Genomic DNA, 20,469 nt, shown 5'->3' with positions numbered 1-20,469 from the left:
CACCTGGGCGTGACCGGACCCTGAGGGGCGGGATCGGAGGCGGAGAGGGCGGGGCTTGGGGCAGGGACATTCTTACAAGTAACCAAAGCTTTTCCTGGCTTCTAGTTTTTGGGACAACTGCAAGGCTTTGAAAGGCAAAATCTGATTCCTGTGGTTGAAATTGGCTAGCACTGGAATTCTGAGCATCAGGTTCTAAATCAAGAAAGTCAGAATTGCTGATTGCTTCCTTCCTGATTTACAAGGTCTATAAGGAGGATTAAATAGGATCCTGTTTGCCACGGTTCTTTGAAAAAAATGATCAGTCTGTCTGCCTCTCTCTCTCCCTCTCCCTCTCTTCCCCTCTCTCTGCCCCCCCCTCTCTCTGCCTTTCTCTCTGTCTCTGTCTCTCTCTTAAAATACAGAGCCCCTAGCCCGGCCTGGTGGTGCACACACCTTTAATTCTAGCACCAAGATAGGGGAGGCACAAGGATCTCTATGAGTTGGAGACCACCCTGGTCTACATGAGTTCCAGGCCAGCCAAAACTACACAGTGAGACTCTGTCTCAACAAAACAAAACAAACAAAACAAATTAAGGGCCCCAAGCATGTGCTAGGCAAGCCCTCTATTACTGAGCTATACCCTTAGCTTGACAGAAATTGTATTAGTTAGGTTTTCCATTGCTGTGAAAAGACAAGGCAACTCTTATAAAGGACAACATTTAATTGGAGCTGGCTTACTGGTTCTGAGGTTCAGTTTATTATCATCATAGCAGGAAGCATGGCAATGTACAGGTAGGCATGGTTCTGGAGGCCAGAAGAGGATATAGAATCCCCTGGAACCGGAGTTAGAGACAGTTGTGAGCTGCCATGTGGGTGCTGGGACCAAACCTTGATCCTCTGCAAGAGCAACAAGTGCTCTTAACCATTGAGCCTTTTCTCTACATCTTGTTCTGAAAGCAAACAGGAAAAGACTGTCTCCCATATGGCTAGGAGAAGTCTCAAAGCCCAGTTCCATAGTGACACACTTCCTTTAACAAGGTCACACCTCTTAACAGTGTCACTCCCTGAACCAAGCATATTCAGACCATCACAGAAATCAGAAATATATTCAGCCAACACCACACACACACACACACACACACACACACACACACAGTGTGGAAGGTGGAAGGAGAGGGAGAAGGAAGAGTGGGAGAAATAGCCCATGGATGATCAACAGGTTGTAAAGTAAAATTTCTAGCTATCATTTTTATTTTATATTAGCAAGAAATGTCTGAAGGAGAAGGAGGAAGAGCCAGAGTAATAACAATAACTACTTCCCTTTGGGGATTCCTATATTCTAGGCAATCCTCTGAGAGCATTGCACTATGAAGTCCCCTGTTCCTCATAAAGACATGTGTACTAATATGATTTCTAAACAGGAACGGGCATGGAGAAGTTGAGTGTCCAGCTGGTAAGTGCTAAACAAGCATTTTAGACAGGGTTCAGAAGACACATTCAGACCTGCTTTTTCATTCCTCTGCCACCCTTAATCCTAGCACTCCAAAGGGAGAGGCAAATGGATTCCTGTGTGTCTAAGGTCAGCCTGGCCTACCTAGCAAATTCCAGACCTGCCAGGGCTACATCCAATGGGAAGCCTACATGGATACTGAGGTGCTTTCTGTCTAAGCATGAGTTGTTAGATTCTTTTCAGAGGCCAGTTCTCCACTAGATCTGAAGACCTTAAAAATGGGGCATAGTCGCCGGACGGTGGTGGCGCATGTCTTTACTCCCAGCACTTGAGAGGCAGAGGCAGGCGGATTTCTGAGTTCGAGGCCAGCCTGGTCTACAGAGTGAGTTCCAGGACAGCCAGGGCTACACAGAGAAACCCTGTCTCGAAAAACCAAAAAAAAAAAAAAAAAAAAAAAAAAAAAAAAAAAAAAAATAGGGCATAGTCACAAGAGTGTGCATGCATGTGCGCATGTGCACACACACATAAACACCCACATCACTACTTTACAAGGTATCAAAATTAGTCAAATTCTTAAGAAACATAAAGTGGGGTGTGGGGGAAGGGGAAGGGAGAGAGGTTGTTCAATGGATATAGAGTTCATTCTGTAAGACAAAACTCTAGAGATTTGATGCATGGCAATGCTAATACTTTTGCATGTAGACTTTAGAATGACTAAAAACGCCACACCTCTAATCCTAGTTACTAGAAAAGCTAAGGCAGGAGAATCACAAGTTGAATGCCAACCTGAGCTACATATAGAGTGATTTCAAGATCAGCCCAGGGCAACTTACTGAGAGCCTGTCTCAAAAAAGTAAGAGAATTGGAGATCTAGCTCAGTGGTAGAGACTGCAAGTTCAATGCTCAGTACCAGAAGAAAGCAAAACATAAAATGGCAAAGTGTTTCTCACCCCAGTTTTTAAAAAATTAACTCCAACCATTTTTTTTTTGTTGTTATAGTTTTTTTCGAGACAGGGTTTCTCTGTATAGCCCTGGCTGTCCTGGAACTCACTCTGTAGACCAGGCTGGCCTCAAACTCAGAAATCTGCCTGCCTCTGCCTCCCAAGTGCTGGGATTAAAGGCGTGCACTACCACCGCCCAGCGACTCCAGCCATTAATTTAAGCAATTTCACTTTTAAGGAGTTATCATAAGTAAATGACCAGAAACAGCTCTGTCTGTAAGGAGGGAGCCTGCAACAACCAGCACCTTATCATCAGAGTTAAGATGAATGAATGGGGGCTGGAGAGATGGCTTAGCGGGTAAGAGCACCGACTGCTCTTCCAGAGGTCCTGAGTTCAAATCCCAGCAACCACCTGGTGGCTCACAACCATCTGTAATGAGGTCTGATGCCCTCTTCTGGTGTGTCTGAAGAGAGCAATGGTGTGCTTATATACAATAAATAAATAAATATCTAAATGAATGAATGGGCTGGTTGTAGTAGCACACACATTTGATCTCAGCACTCAAGAGGCAGAGGAAGGTGGATCTTTGTGAGTTCAAGGACAGCCTGGTTTACAGAGTGAGTTTCAGGACAGCTTGGATTACTCTGGTGGTTGAGATCTGATGCCCTCTTCTGGTGTGTCTGAAGACAACTACAGTGTACTTACATATAACAATAAATAAATCTTAAAAAACAAAAACAAGGGGCTGGTGAGATGGCTCTGTAGGTAAGAGCACTGACTGCTCTTCCAAAGGTCCTGAGCTCAAATCCCAGCAACCACATGGTGGCTCACAACCACCAGTAATGAGATCTCACCGCCCTCTTCTGGTACATCTGGAGACAGCTACAGTGTACTTAATTATAATCATAAATAAATCTTTAAAACAAAAACAAACAGAAGCTATAATAAAATTCAACACAACCATTAAAAAAGCACAGGAGATTTATGACGTAACACAATGCTTTTCAGACAGGCAGATTCCCCAGAGCATGATGACCAGGCAACCCAACCACTTCAGAGGGGCCAGATAATCACAGTATTTTGTTTTATACTTTTAAAACAGGAAGTGGAAGAAGGCACAGCAAAATTAATACATCTTGTTTTAGTAGTAGGGATTATATTTGTCTTGTTTAAGTTTCCCGGTATTGTGAAAGTTTTACAGTGGATATTTATACTTCGACAACCAGGAAAAAGTACGAGAGCCAAGTGCTGGGATGAGTATCTATAATCATAGCACCCAGGAGGACCTCAAGTGTAAGGCCAGCTTGGAGTGCACAAGCAGACTCGGCCTCAAATAAAGAAGAAAAGACAATAAATGTTCTTTAACAGTGCCTCGGGTTTGGGGAGGTGTTCAGGAAACCATGGCTGTTTAGCTGGAAGTCCAGATGTCTGTCGATTAACCCCTTAAAGGGAAGCACGGTGGGGCCTGATTTTGTAAATGGCTGTACTATCACCTCTCAAGAGGCAGAGGCAAGAAGGTTCTGAGTTTGAGATACTGTCTGAAAACAAAGCAATTAAAACTCGGGAGAAGGGACACAGACAAAGGTTAGGTTATGACTGCCAACAGATAGGAGAGGTAAGCTCTAGCATTCTAGGGTGAGTACATGTATGATTGCTATATATTCAGGATAACTAGGAGAGTGGGGAGTTGGAGGTTTCCTAACACTGATAGTGGAAAATGATGATGATGAGTGTGTGTGTGTGTGTGTGTGTGTGTGTGTGTGTATGTGTATGTGCGGTGTGTGCTGGAGATGAAACCCAGAGTCTTGCCAGGTGAATGAATTAGTATAACACACCTCCATACCCAAAGCAAAGTGTGAGACAAGCCCTTTAGTGCAAGGATTTTCAGGAGATCTAGGAGAAGAAAAGAGTTTCTTTCGTCCGGGGAAACAGTGGGAAATCTTGGAGAAGTTATGTAGTAAAGATGGGTCAGAACCCTTCCCGTTGATGCCTTACCTACGGTGAACTTTAGGGATGTCCATAGGCTACAGAGCCTTTGCATAGAACCTCAGTAAGCAAAAGGCTTCTGGGGCTCTCCAGCTTGCTGACAAGTCTCAAACTGACAGCTCAGCCATCAACGGGAGACACAGTGCAGGCCACCACCAGAATCTGCTAGACTGGAAGCCCAGTCAGTGTGGACAGAAAAAGGAAACCCTGGGGAATTCTGAGTGACCAGTACATCTTCATAAAAGTCCAAGGGCATATTTGGTATTGCTGTGAGTACAGTCAGTCTGAAGAAGGCAAGTCAGTTGGAAAGGGTGGGTGTAACGCATGAGGAGGGCAGGAAGCAAGCTGGCTTGTCTGGAAGCACATATCAAGGTGTAGCTGGAGATAAAAACCATGGCTGATTGGTGGCTGTCTTGAAACTAACCTAATTTTTAAGGCAATTTTTAAAAGTTAGCGTACAAAGCGATGGGTTTCACGGTGGCATTTACATATATACACATCATTATACTTTGTTCTTATTCATTCCCTCTCCAAGTATCTTCTCACACACCCCTCATCCCCTTCTTACTGTTCTCCCTCCTCCCCAATGCTCCTTTCTGTGCTTTCATATTGCCTGTATTATTTTATTCTCCCCCTGCCTTCTATAGCTTCTTTCTCCTCTCTCATGGTGTCCTTTTGACATTCATAACCTACGAGTGCTTACACACACACACACACACACACACACACACACACACACACTCACACACCCCTAAACGTAAATCCCACATATAGGAGAAAACTAGTCTTCCTGAGTCTCCAGTTCCATGTATGAAGCTTCTAATTTACGCTGGTTGGGAAGTACAAGAGAGCAAGCCCTTAATTTTAAAAAGGAGCAATGGAATCAAATTTTAGGAGTCATGGCTGGCACCAAGCACTGGGGGAAAAGACAGTTGGGGTAAAGGCCTCTTCTTTGTCGTGGCGGTAGACAGGTCCCTTGCTTTTGGGGCGCCTCCTCTCTGTACGCTCACTTTATCAGGCATGGGCAGACAGGGTGTCGCTTGTTTGTTTATAGGGACAGCCAGAGGCCCTCTGTGGGGTAGACAGAGCCCTTGGCTTTGAGACTCTGGTCATCAGACTAGAATATGAACTTTTTGCAGACCCATCTCTTCAGATCTTCCTGGCACTCTTGCCCGATGTCAGAGCATCCTGCCTGTGGGGAGCCCTGTGTTCCCAGCTAGGAGGCTCCAGCTCTGCCACTAAAGGACAGATTCCCCAAAGGTGGTGAGTTCTCTCCCGTCTCCTTTCTTTCCTTAGTCTGTTTAGTTCTTTAAAGTTCTCAGGATCTTCAAGTTCAATAGGGAAATAATCTTTCTTTTTACAAAGATCATCTTAAAGGACAAAATGGGACAATGGTTAGCTGTCACTTAGGAGCCTCAAATCCAAGTGACAAGAGTGCTGGGCACATTCTGTCTAAGACTCTTACTTAATGTCACAGTAGTTACTAATATCATGGCAGGTGTGTAGTTTGGCCCCAAGATCTACTGGGTCTTGGGCTGGGCGATACCGGGCTGATCATTTATAGATGTATAGGGTCTTCATAAGCTGCTCAAGATTGGCAAGAGAATGTCTGAATTTTTTTTTTTAATTTATAAGCTTTAAGAACCAAACTAGTTCAAACTTAAAATGTGACTGATTCTGATTGAAGGAAAATACTTTCAGCTTGTGTCATGGGGAAAAATAGTTACTATATAAAAATTTATTCAAGCCATTAAGAGACAATAAGTCAAAGAAAAAAATCTAAAAAATATTATTTCATTATCAAATTGATTAAAACTTTAAAAACTTGATATATTCCACTTAAGGCACAGCTATGGAAAAGGAAGAACTTTTATTTATTTATTTATCCTTCCCTTAGGACAATTTAGTGGTGAAATTTTAAAACATTCCTATTTTAAAATTAGGAAACTCAAAGCCTAAGAGTTTAAGCAATTTGCTTTAATTTACAGTCTCATTTAATTGCAGATTACACTGCAACCCTTAGGACCAAGCCTCCTAATTCCAGCTGCCAACCACTGTCATCCCTATGGAATTATTTCTAAAAATTCTCACAGGTCTGTGTTAGAACACTGAAGCTGTTAAAGGAGCATGTGGTGGTGAGTGTGTAATGCCATACTCACGGAAGATGTCAGGTATCAAAGCAACAGGACGGTTTTATGTCTTAAAAAAAAAGATTTATTTGTTTTTATTTCATGGGTAAGAGTGTTTGTATGCTTGCATGAATGTGTGCCTAGTGCCTGTAGAGGTCAGAAGAAGGCATCAGACCCCCTGGAACTGGAGCTACAGATGCTGGTGAGCTGCCACGTGGGTGCTGGGAACTGAACCCAGGTCCCCTGCAAGAGCAGTCAGTTGTCTTTCGAGCTGGGCCATGGCTCCAGCACCCCTAGGTTGTTTTCTGATAATCAAAGTGATGGGAGGGGTGGGAGCTGGTGGAGAGATTCTGGAGGTGTTCTCCTCCTAGACTGTTTGAATTTTCAACTTCCTCCTCAGTGTGGCAGGACAGACTACACTTCCTGCTAACTGCATTTCAGCAAGTGGGTGGGCAGAGCTTCACTGGGGAACTCTCTGGGGTCTCCCGCCACTAGAACACACTGTGATTTGCACCTAAGAGCTATGACTATAGTTTAGTTATAACTATGAGTTTAGTACACATTTATCAAGCACATTTCCTCCAGGCATCTATGGCTAGTGCTCGGTGCATTCTCTCTTCCTGCATCTGTCCATCTGCCTGTGAAGAAGCCTGCCCCAACAGATTAATAACAGATATTACCCAGCTTTGCTAGAGATGTGGAACTAGTATATAGAAATAGGTAAGACCTGAGCCCAGGTCTAGCCAACTAGCCCCAGTGCCTGTTTGAAGGTTTTGTTTGTTTGTTTGTTTTCAAGACAGGGTTTCTCTGTGTAGCCCTGGCTGTCCTGGAACTCACTCTGTAGACCAGGCTGGCCTCGAACTCAGAAATCTGCCTGCCTCTGCCTCCCAAGTGCTGGGATTAAAAGTGTGTGCCACCACTGCCCATCCAAGGATTGGTTTCTTCATGATGGAACACGATGCGGACTTTGCAGCCTTGGTGAATTATCTGCCAACCTGAAAGGCTGTCAGGGAGGCTGGAGATACGGTTCAGCAGTTAAGAGCACTTGCTGCTCTTGCAGGGGACCATTCTCAGTATGCACAGCAGGGTTTCTCACAACCACCAGTATCTCCAGTTAACAGGGGAGCCGACACCCTCTTCTAGCCTCTGAGGGCACTTGCACTCACGTGGTGCTCATACCTCCCCCATATATACATATAATTTAAAAATATGTTAAGAAGAAGAGGTTAAGGGTGGTGTCACAAGGGAGTTGGGTAGTAGAGCTGGGTTTAGAAGTGCATGTCCTCGCTCTCAGGTGGGTCATGTGTCTCAGCCCCAATTCCTAGCTTCCGCAGCTCAAATTCATCAGCCCTCTTCCGATGTCTGTCCTAGTTCATATGGAGAGACCAACTCCTTCTGGTTCTTGGCTTGTCGGCTGCTTCTTCACGATAGCCGTCTTCCAGCTGCCTGCTCAGGGGTCAGGTAGGAGTTTTGTGTCTGTCTCTGCCTGGGAGGTCTGACAGGGATGAGGCTTGGTTCTAGAACTTGGTTCTTCTTGGGTTCCATTTTTCACTCTTCTCCCCAGGATTATCCTTCCCCTTTCTCACTCCTTCCCACTCACTCTAAAGCATCTTCCTACCCCCTTTGGTCTCTGTCACACAGGGGATGCTGGCAAGGTCTACATAGCCCCTCTTGGGGACACAGCCAAGTTGCCCTGCCCTCTCTTGCTGTGGCCAAGCATGGTGCTCAGCGAGATGAGGTGGTATCGGCCCGGACACCTGCCTCACACCCAGGCTGTCCACGTGTTCCGGGATGGGCAGGACAGAGATGAAGACCTGATGCCAGAATATAAGGGCAGGACAGCACTGGTGAGGGATGCTCTCAAGGAAAGCTACACCCTGCAAATCAGTAATGTGAGGCTCGAGGACCGAGGGCTGTACCAGTGCCGAGTCTGGGTCAGAAACTCAAGTCGAGAGGACAACGTGACCCTGCAGGTGGCAGGTTAGCACAGGTTGGAGGGGCTGGGGTCATTTGTGGCAACTGCTTTGTCAGCTCGCTTTGTCAGCTCGGGCTTCTCCAGTCTGGTCCATTTGACACAATGAAACCCTGACTGGTGTTTCTTCGTGAGGAGGGGAGGAACTTGGACTTTGAAAACATCGTCCAATCCAGGACCTAGATAAACACAGTTGGTGACCTGGAAACTTGGTAGCTCAGACAACAAGGGAAGCTTTCTCTTCTCCACTACCAAGAAACGTATAATCAGGGCTGCAAGGAAAAGTCCTCAGGGCTCAGAATTCCCAGCTGTGACAAGGATTAGCTGCACAGTTCCTTTCTTGAGTTCTGAGTATTTAAAGGACCGGAAGGCAGATACTGTTTCTCAAACTAGCTTCAGTGTTTTTAGAAAAATCAGTCTACCTCAAACCCAATCCAAGTCTCTGCATTTGCTCCATGTCAGCACTGTGTAGTCACCATAGATTACCATTTTGAAGATTTATTTTTATTTTATGTGTGTGGGTGTTTTGCCTGCATGTATGTCTGTATACCACATGGGTATCTGGGGCCAACAGACCCCAGAAGAGAGGGTCAGATCTCCTGGAACTGGAATTAAAGACAGTTGTGAGTTGCCATGTGGGTGTTGGGAACCAAACTTGCATTCTCTGGAAGAGCAGGCAGTACTCTTAACCCTGAGCCCTCTCTCCAGCCCCTCATCATCTTTTGATTGTCGTTTGGTTACATGCCCCAGAGGGATGAATTCCTGTAAAACACACAGTAGTTGGTAGACTCTTTCCAATCATGGAGTCCTTTAGAGGGTAAGTCGTTTTCAATTGGAGACTAGGGTCCCCAAAGAATAGCAGTAGTGTGATGCTGCTATTGTGCTGAGTAGATCTTGAGCTTCGTTTGGATTGACTGTTTTATCCCATTGTGATGGAAAGAGCAGCTGTGGATAAGGGTGAGAAGGCAGATGCTTTAGATCTGTTAACGGCTGTGGCTGACCATCAGAGGAAGCTGGAAAACTGGAGGGCAAGAAATTGGCTAGGAACATGCCCTCACCAGGGCCCTGCCAGTCAGCTAGGTTGCCTCAATCAGACACTCTGTCCTCTTCAGTTTTAGGGTCTGATCCCTACATCCATGTGAAGGGCTATGATGCTGGGTGGATCGAGCTGGTGTGCCGATCGGTGGGATGGTTCCCAAAGCCGTGGACTGAGTGGAGAGACACTACGGGTAGAACGTTACTCCCCCTTTCGGAGGTCCACTCCCTGGATGAAACTGGGCTGTTCCGATCGGCAGTGTCCAGCAGAATCAGGGACAGCGCTCTAGGAAATGTGTCCTGCACTGTCCGTAATGAGGCCCTTGGGCAAGAGAAGACGACAGCCATGGTTATTGGAGGTAATGCTGGGTTGCAAAGAACCTTGAGGCTCTGAAGAGGCCGGGAGGAAACCAGTACCTCAGTGGAGACTTCATAAGGAATTTTCAGGGCTAGAGAGTTGGCTCAGCAGTTGGGGCACCAGGCACATGCATGGTACATAGACATACAGGCAAACAAAACACCCACACACATAAAATTTAAACATTTTTTTCAATTTTTTCATGAATTATATCTATCATATTACAGCTCTAAGAATGTATATTGTAAAAAAAAAACTTAAAAAAATGGGACATTTTAGAGAGATCGAAACAATGGTATAAATCTCATAAATTATAGAGAACTACTGCTAATATTTTTGGAGTATGGCTCTCAATACTTACATGTATGTACCTCTGAGGTATGTGTGTAACAGCCTTGGCTGACCTGGAAGTTTCTTTGTAGACTAAGCTGGCCTCGAACTCAGAAATCTGCCCGCCTCTGCCTCCCAAATGCTGGGATTAAAGGCATACACCACCACTGCCTAGCCATATGCCATATGCCATTTTTCACCTATATCCTTAAATATTTTTCTATAACTTGATTTTTGGGGTGGCATGGAATTTTATGGTGTGTTTATAGATTAAAACAAATTAACCAAAGGCTGTGTCTGGAAATCCAGAGGCCTGGCAATTTCCCCCCTCATGTTATAACTCATGACATAATGGACATCTTCATATCTATTTGGGAACTGATTCAGAATCACATCCTAAGGAAATGGAATTGCTAGGTTAAAAAGTATGACACTTGCCGGGTGGTGGTGGCCTACGTCTTTAATCCCAGCACTTGGGAGTCAGAGGCAGGCAGATTTCTGAGTTCAAGGCCAGTCTGGTCTACAGAGTGAGTTCCAAGACAGCCAGAGCTACACAGAGAAACCCCTCTTGAAAAAAAAAAAGTGTGACACTTTGAAATACCCTTCAAATATGGAGTCTTGTGATAAAATGAGTTGGTAGAGTGGCCTCCTGGACATCTATGGGTCCCATTCTTTGTTCCTCCCTCTATGTGCTTCTCCTCTTCTGACATTGCTTCTCCCTAGCTGATAAGAGTTTAAGGTGATGTATTTAAGTCCTTCACCTTCCCCCAAGTCCCAGGGAATTAGGACTCTTACCATCTCCATTTTTCAGATGGGTTAAAACCAAGTTGGGAGAGGCTGGGTCTCTTGCCTAGAGCCACCCAAAAGTTGAACAAGAACATCCAACCATCTGGGACTCCCCACCACTTGTCACAGCTCCACCCCTTTCCTGCTCTAGTGGCTGGGATCACAGCCCTGCAGTCCCACACTGGGCACTCTTCTTTTCCTGCCTGGGCTTTGTGCCTGCTGCTGTGGTCCATAGACCTCCTATTGTCCTTGCTGATGGTGGAGCAGAGAGGCTGGCCTGGAGCATGCTGTTTCTGCTGAGCCTGTGGTTGCATACCACAAGGCAGACAGGACTCATAAGGGACTGTTGACAATTAGTAAGGAGCACATATTTAGGACTGTGAGGTCCCTGGAAGTACTTGTCCATGGAGTTAGAGGACAGGGTCAGCTTGTGGTGGAGAAGCCTTTGTGAAATATGAGTACCCCATTTCTCTTTGTCACCCAGAGTTTGAATGCCCAAGAGAAGCAAAGAGCTTCATCAGTTTTGTCAAGGCTCTTCCTAGAGGCAATGGGTCAGGCAGGATGTACCTGGGCCATCTGCCCTTGGAGGCAGGGACCTGCTCTCAGATGTCTCCCTGAGGGTGGTCATTGATGATCTTTGTTTCAGCCCCAGAACGAGAAAGTCTGTCCTCTCCAGCGGTGGCTCTCTCTGTGGTCTTGCCCATCCTGGGGCTCCTCATCCTTGTTGGCATTTGGCTCATTTGTAAACAAAAAAAATCAAAAGGTAACTTGGTAGTAATGGAGCTGTGGGCGCAGGGGTGTTGGGGGTGTGGGAGACTGTGACTGCTCTGGGGAAAGACCCATAGGAGTAGATGTGGACACAATGTGTACTGCAGGTGGGAGACCCTGCCAGTTGAAAATTAGGACAGCCATATGCCAGGGAGTCACATGGCAGAGGGAGTGGAGTAAGCTGTGGAGAGGCTCTGAGTAGAGCTGTGAATTCTCAGCCTTTGAGAAATTAGATCTGAACCAACCCTGGCAGCTTTCTAATTAACTAAGAGATTAGAGCCTTCTAATCAGGAAATCCAATTATATTCATTTGGATAAAACCCTCATTTAAAATGGTTGCATTTCTCAGGATCTTAATTGCAAAGGATTTGGAAAGTTACATAACCCAACACTCCTTCCTCCATCTGATGGTGTGAAGACTGTGATCTTCTCACATGGCCATACACCTATACTGGCAGAGGGGTCAGTCCTATCCAGCTAGCCCAGACCACGCTTGAGCAACAACATGTGTTAGAAAAGGTGCCCCAGTCACTGAGCTCTTTCTCTCCTCTCTCCCCTTTCTAGAGAAACTACTGTATGAGCAAGTGATGGAGGTAGGTAAGTGTCCTGGACAGGGGTTGGGAACATGCTTTTGTTTTGTTAATTTCTGTATCTCCAGTGCCCACAGAACTAAACTTTGTCCCTGAAAGTTTTATCAACCTCTGTTTGTGTTGATGGAGGAACCCAGTCTTTCTCCTAAAAGAGATGGCAAAGCAGTCAATGGGGGACATCCTGCTCAGAATCATGCTTTGACCTGTGCCCTTCAACTACTGTGTTGTGAAGAGATCAAAGGAGTAAGACAAGACATGGGAGACAAATTGGGTTTCCATTTTTTGTTGTTCAGAAGAAAGATGGGGGTGATCCACCCTGAGATCAGGTGGGGTAGATCTGAAGATGGCAGAGTTGGGCAGTTCAAGGACTGGTAAAACCAACAGGGACTAGGGAACCCTCCACAGGAATGGCCAAGAGTCTTATTTGCTTTCTCTTTTCTTTCTCTAGAAAATCTTCTGGAAGACCATGCCAAAGAAAAAGGTATGTACAGAGTGCAAGACAGGGAACAAACGCAGCGTTCTCTCTACTTATAATAAATACTGGCAGTCCTTCCACAGTGCAGAATGTAGTTTCCAGTGTCAAGGGGCAATGGAGTTGGTGGCAGTGGCTGAGGAGATGCCAATATGCCAAATGCATGGGTCTGGACCATCATGCGCTCCCTTCACCAGTCCTTCTACCAATCATTGTAAAAGGAGGTCTGTGTATGACTGAAACATATATGAACAAGTTCACATGGGATGCATAAGAATCTTGAGAATCTATATGACCTTGACATGGAGAGAGGCAATGGGGTGCCATGGAAGGACCACATGAGGGCTCTGGGGTCAGCAGTACTTGACTCAACTTGCTAGTCTACCACATCTTGGCCTTGAGTAATTCGGTCTTGTCCAGAGCTCTGGACTCCTCATCCGTAATATAGGGATAGTAAGTTCTCCGTGTTAAAAGAGAAACCTTTTCAAAGATCTGTCACAGGGTCTGGAGCTCCTTTTCCTCAATGCCACACCATTGTCATTAATTGAATGAACGTGTACTGGGGCCCACCCAGGGCAAATGTCAACAGACATGCTTGTGAAGTCTTGCTGAGAAGGCACATCACTGGATTGATATCTCATAGTTGAGTGGTGTCAGGCTCTGTGCCTCACTCTGTATCTCTCCATCCTGGAGTTGGAGTGTGCACTACATGCTGCAGTCACACTGGTCGTTCTGCCCAAGAGGACAAGGGAACAGTGTTGTATGATAGCAGGGGACACTGTCTCAGAAATCAGACAGGCTTGAGTTGGAATCTTGTCTCCATGATCAGTTACTAGCTAGATGACTTTGAGAAAATGTCATGCCCTTCCGATCCTCAGCCCACTCTGTGCAAAACAGGAACGGTAATTCCACGCATGCCGCTGTTAAGAGGTTATGCGTCATACTCTGTAAGGGCAGGATATGGTAAATGGAAGCACTCCATCGTGGAAGTAACGGCCGTCAATCCTAAGCTCCTGAGAAGCTGTGACATATTCAGCTTCACTGTTCCAAGCCCAAGAACCTACCTTGAGTCTAGCCCTTAGCTTTTTTGGAGTCTCTCAGATGCATAGCTTCAATTCTTTGGCAGGGAACGTAAGGCCAGGTGGGTCCTCTAGAGAAACCAGAGCACTCCTGAAGAGCATAGGAAGCATATAAATATTTCAAGCTTCCTGGGATCCTGACTTGTGGAAACAGTTCCTTTGGAGAATTGGTCCAGAGAATTTTAAAAGCATACAAAGCAGTCAATGCTGGGCCTTTAGCTAGGTTTACACCTTAGGTGTTGTAACCAGGAGTGCATGCACACACTCACACACACACACACACACACACACACACACACACACACACACACACACACACACACACACACACACACACACACGCACGCACGCACACACACACACACACACACACGCGCACACACACACACACACATGCACATGTACGTGTGCTTGCAAATATGGAAACAGACAGAGGAAGTGAGACCAGACAGATACAAATAGAAAGAGGAAGGAAAGTCTGGGGCAGCTGGCCATCAGGAAAGTGGTAGAAGCTCCCTTGGACTCCCAAGTCTGACCTTTGGAACCAGGGGTTAGATTGGGCTGGAAGCAGCCCCGGTCCTTAATTTGTGCAGTGGTGGAGTAGTAGGCCTTCCAGGGTCGCAGAGAAAAAGAGACAGGTTCTGGTTGCTCACTCCTCTCTCTGTCTCTCTCTGGTTTTTAGGAAGACTCCACAAAGCCCTCAGTAAGTTTTGCCAAGTTCTGTTGCACCTCCTGCTTTCTGCTGCTGAGTGTCCCTTCTGCTGATGTCACTGCTGACATTTCTGGTGTGGGCTGAGTGATTCAAGTTTCATTATCTGGGCGGGGGGATAGAGTAATTCGAACCACAGGCGGTTTCCTGGCTCTTCACAGCCCCTTTGTGAATGCTCTCTGTTTCTGCTTCCTGCATAACACTTACATAGCCTCTAACCGGGAACTATTTTACCAAGATGTATGTCTCTTGAAGCTGAAGCCATCTAAGAGTCCTTTATATCCAGGCCTAGTATTACCTTAGGCAGAATCTATAACAGTTGAGTCTCTATTTGAATCTGACACACCCCTCTGGATTCTTACTCACTTCATGTTTGGGAACCAATTTTTGACATTTAATAACAATAATAACAACAACAGCCCTGTCAAATATAATGGTCCATACCTTTAATCCCAGCTCACAGGAGGCAGAGGCAGGCAAGTACATCTCTGTGAGTTCAAGGACAGCCAGAGTTACATAAAGTCCCTACTTCAAAAACAAAACAAAACAAACAAAACAAAACAAAAAACAAGAAAACAAACAAACCTGAAGACATGTGACGTATCTATATATTTTACATAGAGAAAATACACACGCTAACAAGGGCTAATAGGAATGGGTGATAGTTTTAAATAAACTTATATTTTATTCTATAATATCTTCACACCCTTATTTTGTCACCTACAGGTGTGACATGCAGTATTTATTGGGCCTGTAAATAAGATTTACCTCAGAGGTTAAGAGCACCACTGACTGCTCTTCCAGAGGTCCTGAGTTCAATTCTCAGCAACCACATGGTGGCTCATAACCTTCAAAAATGAGATCTGGTGCCCTCTTCTGGCATGCAGGTATACATGCAAGCAGAATACTACTATATACCTACATAATACATAATACATAATACATACATACATCTTAAAAAAAAAAGAGGTTTGGCTCACATAGAAACTTGGGGAACATCTGTCATATCTCTGGGGAACCCCAGGCCACAGCTGGGAGCTACCACCAGTGCAGACATAGGGAACTCCTAGGACTTAGCTACCTCTAATCTGATATAGGAATGTAGGTGTGAGGGACCAAAGCATCTCGAATGGGTAATTGATTTTGTTCTGATGTCCAACTGTTTTTTATTCTTCAGAGAAACTCCGGAGTGAACTGAGTAAGTGGCCCATGTTTTTATCACGTCCATTTTGTTTTATCTTCTGCCCAGTAAATGCAGAGGTAGTCACACCCTGTTTCTTCCCCAGAGTTGAAAAGAGCAGCCGCCAATGCAGGTGAGATGCTTTCTCCCAGGTTTTGGCTCTGGTCTCTGGGCAGCCTCCATTTCTCCTCAGCTTCAACAACTCCCTTCTTTGTCTTTCAGGCTGGAGAAGAGCCCGGCTGCATTTTGGTAAGTTAATAGCCAGTTCTCATTTCAGAGTCCCTCCTTCTCAAACTCTGCCACTTAGGTTTCATCCCATTCCATCTGGATGCAGACTGTACATTTGTTGTTGTTATTACTACTACTGTCACTATGTACCATAGTTGGATCAAATCTGTGATTTTCCTTGGCTTCCCTTAAAGGACTGGGACCCATGATAGATATCTATATCTATATCTATATCTATATCTATATCTATATCTATATATATGCCAAATAAACCCTTTCCTCCCCAAGTTGCTTTTGGTCATGGTGTTTTGTCACAGCAATAACAACCCTAACTAACATGGGAGGAAAGGGTATATTTGGCTTACAGCTTGCAGTTAATCATCAGACAAAGCCAAGGCAGGAATATGGAGGCAGGAACTGAAACAGAGGCCATTGGGGAATGAATTCTGCTCTCTGGCTTGCTCCCTACTGCCTCTTCAGCCTGCTTTCTTATACAGTCGGGAACATCTGCCTAGGGATGACACCACCCACAATGGGCTGAGTACCATCACATCAACCATTAACCAAGAAAATGAACCCAATAGCAAGCTAAGCTGATAGAGGTATTTCCTTTTTTCTTTCTTTTTTTTTAAAGAAAGGTTTATTTATTTATTATATGTAAGTACACTGTAGCTGTTTTCAGACACACCAGAAGAGGGCATCCAATCTTATTACAGATTGTGAGCCACCATGTAGTTGCTGGGATTTGAACTCAAGACCTCTGGAAGAACAGTCAGTGCTCTTAACTGCTGAGCCAACTCTCCAGCTCTCGGGGCCTTTTCTTAACTGAGTTTCCCTCTTCCCAGTTTACACTAGCTCAGTGGTTTCCAACCTTCCTCATGCTGCAACCCTTTAATACAGTTCCTCAGGTTGTGGTGACCCTCAACCATAAAATTATTTTCATTGCTACTTTATAACTGTAATTTTGCTATTGTTACTAATTGTAATGTAAATGTATGATATGTAGGATATCTGGTTGTGACCCACAAGTTGTTATCTCTCTAGCTTGTAACCAATGCAGTATGTAACATCCAAGTCTAGATTTTTTTTGTGTTTTGGCTTTTTGAGACAGAGTCTAATGTAGTGCTGCTGGCTGATTTTGAACGCTCTATGTAGCCAAGGGTGACTTTGCCTCTACTCCCAAGCACTAAAGTGAGTTGCCCTGCCTGTTTTGTGTAGTGCTGAAGGGGGAGCCTAGGACTTCATGAGCACCAGGAGACCTTTTTGCCTACAAGTCAGAAGGCCAGTACACACGTGGAGGAGGTCGGGAGAAAGCCATAAGCTAAAACAGATTAATGATAGGCTGCAGATACCCAGGCTATTTTTCCTTCCAAATCTACTGGAAGATTCCTTAAAACATAAATCTCTCTTCTCTCCTCTCACTAACTCCCTGCAGTGGCAGTGACCCTGGACCCAGACACGGCACATCCCAAACTCATCCTGTCTGAGGATAGGAGATGTGTGAGGCTCGGCGACAGGAAGCGGCCTGTTCCTGACAACCCAGAGAGGTTTGATTTTGTTGTCAGCGTCCTGGGCTCCGAGTACTTCACAACCGGCTGTCACTACTGGGAAGTGTACGTGGGCGAGAAAACCAAATGGATTCTTGGAGTGTGTAGTGAGTCTGTGAGCAGGAAAGGGAAGGTCACAGCCTCGCCTGCCAATGGCCACTGGCTTGTGCGTCAGAGCCGTGGGAATGAGTATGAAGCTCTCACGTCCCCGCAGACTTCCTTCCGCCTCAAAGAGTCCCCGAAGTGCGTGGGGATTTTCCTGGACTATGAAGCCGGCATCATCTCCTTTTACAACGTGACTGATAAGTCCCACATCTTCACTTTCACCCACAGTTTCTCGAGCCCGCTTCGCCCTTTCTTTGAACCTTGTCTTCACGACGAGGGGAAAAACACGGCGCCTCTAATCATTTGTACTGAGCTTCAGAAATCAGAGGAATTGATTGTCCCCAAACAAGAAGGAAAAGACCGTGCTAATGGAGACGTGTCCCTGAAGGTGAACCCATCCTTACTGTCCCCTCATGGTTCTGAGTTATTTCTGCTTAATGATACCTGGCCCTCTAACCTTGGCCCTGCCCTTAAGGGGCTTAAGGTTCCTTCTTTGTAGGGCTATGCCCTGTACTCCTCTCTCTTGAGCACCCAGCCTGGCACTCTGAACTCAGGCTCCTGGACCAGCACCTGTTTCTCCAGTACCTCCTGGACCCCAATCCAGATCCTTCTGTGGTTTCTGCTTTTCTCCCAGGGCTCAGCTCTGAACTCAGCCTTTTTCTTGAGACTAGACAATTCCATTGACCTGGTAGAAGACTTTTTGAAATAAACAAAACTGGTCGAGGTCTAGGAGGAGACCTTGAATGTTACACAGGAGGACTCGGTTCAGGTCAGGGGGAAGGGCTCTCTCCCCAAGGGAACCTTGGCACTGGCTTCTTCTTGTCAGCCTGCTCAGTGGGCTCTCAGTTGTGAAGTTACAGCCCCCAGATCCCAATGTCTTCCACCAGAGACTGTTCTCCTTCCCCCAGTGAGGCCTCTAACTCCCCATGCCAGCTTTTTACAAGTATCTATCTTGGGACTCACACATCCTTTCTTCTTTGTTCAGGGTTAGAGACAGAGGGGTAAACACTCCATGGTGTTCTGTTTTCTTCACGCTGTTTACAGCAGTTTGGAGACACCCAGGGCTGTTTTCAACAGCTAATTTGAAATGGAGACTTCCAGAATGCACACGTTTTCAAGAATTAAGTTACCTGCGTCATGACAGGAACCATAGTCCCAAAAAACCTGAACACAGGCTGGTAGGCACAGCTGTAACCAAAGCAATCCAGCTGTGCAGCCCTGAGCAGATGAGTCTCTCTGCAATATGTGGCTATGGCCCTTCTGAAAACTTCCTGACATTCAGAGAGGGCCAGTGAGAAAAAGTGGCAGTTTGAACCACTCACGTATACCCACAAGATTGTTAAGAATTGACAACAGCCTCTGGGTCAGAGGGTATTGATTTCAGGAAAGTTGGTCTTGGTTTAAATCTTACTGCCAGGTACGGTGGTGCACATCTGTAATCCCAGGTGGATTGCTGTAAGATAGATCTGTGTAAATTATAGACCAGATGGGTCTATGTAGTAAGTTCTAGGAGAGCCAGAGCTGTGTGGGGAAACCCTGTCTCAATGCCACCTCCTCAAAATGAGATAAGATATCATATTTGGAAGATTATAAGGTGAGATAATAAAATAATGAATTCAGGCATGGCTGGAAAGCTGGCTCATCGATTAAGAGCTCATCCTGCTCTTGCAGAACCTGGGTTTGTTTTCTAGCATCCGTATTGGGGAGTTTACAACCACCTGCAACTCCAGAACCAGAGGATGAGACTTCCTCTTCTAGCCTTCAAGGGCACCTGCAACTCAACATACATACCTACACATCCACACACATACTCACTCACACGCATACACATTCACTTTTTAAATTAAATACTTAAATGATGAATCTGAGTTTTGGATGTGGATTAGGGAAAGAAGGCAAGGCACTTTCAAGTCATACCCACGTATGTGACTTGGCCTGTTTGTGGAGTTATTAATTACCGATTTGCAGATGGAAAGGCAGCTGGGCCCCACAGGAACTAGATCTGCCACAGGCTCTTTTCAATAGAGCCTGTATTACTGTTCCCTAGATAAAGAGAACCAATTGTGTGTGTGTGTGTGTGTGTGTGTGTGTGCACACGTACATACACACATGCAGACACAGTAAGAGGTGGGGACAGAAAATAAATGAGACTGAAGTTGGCAGGCCAGAGTCCTAGAAGGAGGCAGGCTTTAGTTGCAGTCTAAGGCAGAGAAAGAATTGATATCCCGTGTAAAGCCCGACAGGCAGCAGGACTCTTCTGAGATCTTCCACTGATTGGATGACTCCACTGGAATTAAGGAGGGTGACTGCTTTACTCAGGCTACGGATTAGATGCTAACCTTGTCTACACTCTTCTCACAAAGACACCAAATGTGATGTCTGACCAAGTGTCTGGGACCTTTGTGACGGGTCAAAGTCATATGTAAAATTTGCCATTACAGTGCCCAAAAGGAATATTTTGTTTGCCTTTGTACAGTTATTAAATATACCCTTTAGTACTTATTGCTTGGTATGTGGTCTTCATTATGAAAGAGGTTGTGGAGAAAACACATGGGGTTGGTTTCTGAGTAGCTCAGCAACCATTCAAGCAAACTTTAGACATCATTCATAATAAACCCAGTTTTATTCCTGAGTCTGCCTTCTGATGTTTTATTTTTATCAATTTATAAACTAATAGTGTGTAATAGATACTTACACTTCACACACATCTTCGGCTCCAAACATAATTGCTTGAACTCCTAAAACTCACTCACACTGGTTACCTATTGAGAGAATTTACTGATAGAGAATAGAGCTATTTGTAGAGGCAGGAAATGTCTGTCTG

The 20,469-nt window shown here is 45.3% G+C and overlaps 1 protein-coding gene across 7 annotated transcripts; it reads left to right on the top strand.

Moving 5' to 3' along the window:
• Positions 1–5,283: 5,283 nt before the first annotated feature.
• On the top strand, positions 5,284–20,277 carry Ermap (erythroblast membrane associated protein (Scianna blood group)). Of its 7 annotated transcripts, none has more exons than XM_031378447.1 (13): positions 5,285–5,617; positions 6,362–6,450; positions 7,858–7,947; positions 8,128–8,466; positions 9,571–9,852; positions 11,614–11,730; positions 12,300–12,332; positions 12,774–12,806; positions 14,559–14,579; positions 15,763–15,783; positions 15,872–15,898; positions 15,988–16,014; positions 17,429–20,277. In XM_031378447.1, the coding sequence occupies exons 2-13, from the start codon at positions 6,423–6,425 to the stop codon at positions 18,142–18,144; spliced, it is 1,734 nt and encodes a 577-aa protein (XP_031234307.1). In that variant the 5' UTR covers positions 5,285–5,617; positions 6,362–6,422; the 3' UTR covers positions 18,145–20,277. The 7 variants fall into 7 exon arrangements, with proteins under 7 accessions (XP_031234309.1, XP_031234307.1, XP_031234306.1 ...); XM_031378446.1 differs by having other exon boundaries at positions 5,285–5,620; XM_031378449.1 differs by lacking the exon at positions 14,559–14,579 and having other exon boundaries at positions 5,284–5,620.
• The last annotated feature ends 192 nt before the right edge of the window (positions 20,278–20,469 follow it).

The sequence above is a fragment of the Mastomys coucha genome, unplaced genomic scaffold, assembly GCF_008632895.1.
Source record: "Mastomys coucha isolate ucsf_1 unplaced genomic scaffold, UCSF_Mcou_1 pScaffold18, whole genome shotgun sequence".
NCBI classification, from domain to species: domain Eukaryota; kingdom Metazoa; phylum Chordata; class Mammalia; order Rodentia; family Muridae; genus Mastomys; species Mastomys coucha.
The sequence above is the reverse complement of the archived record's forward strand: the minus strand, read 5'-3'. Positions and strand labels throughout refer to the sequence as shown.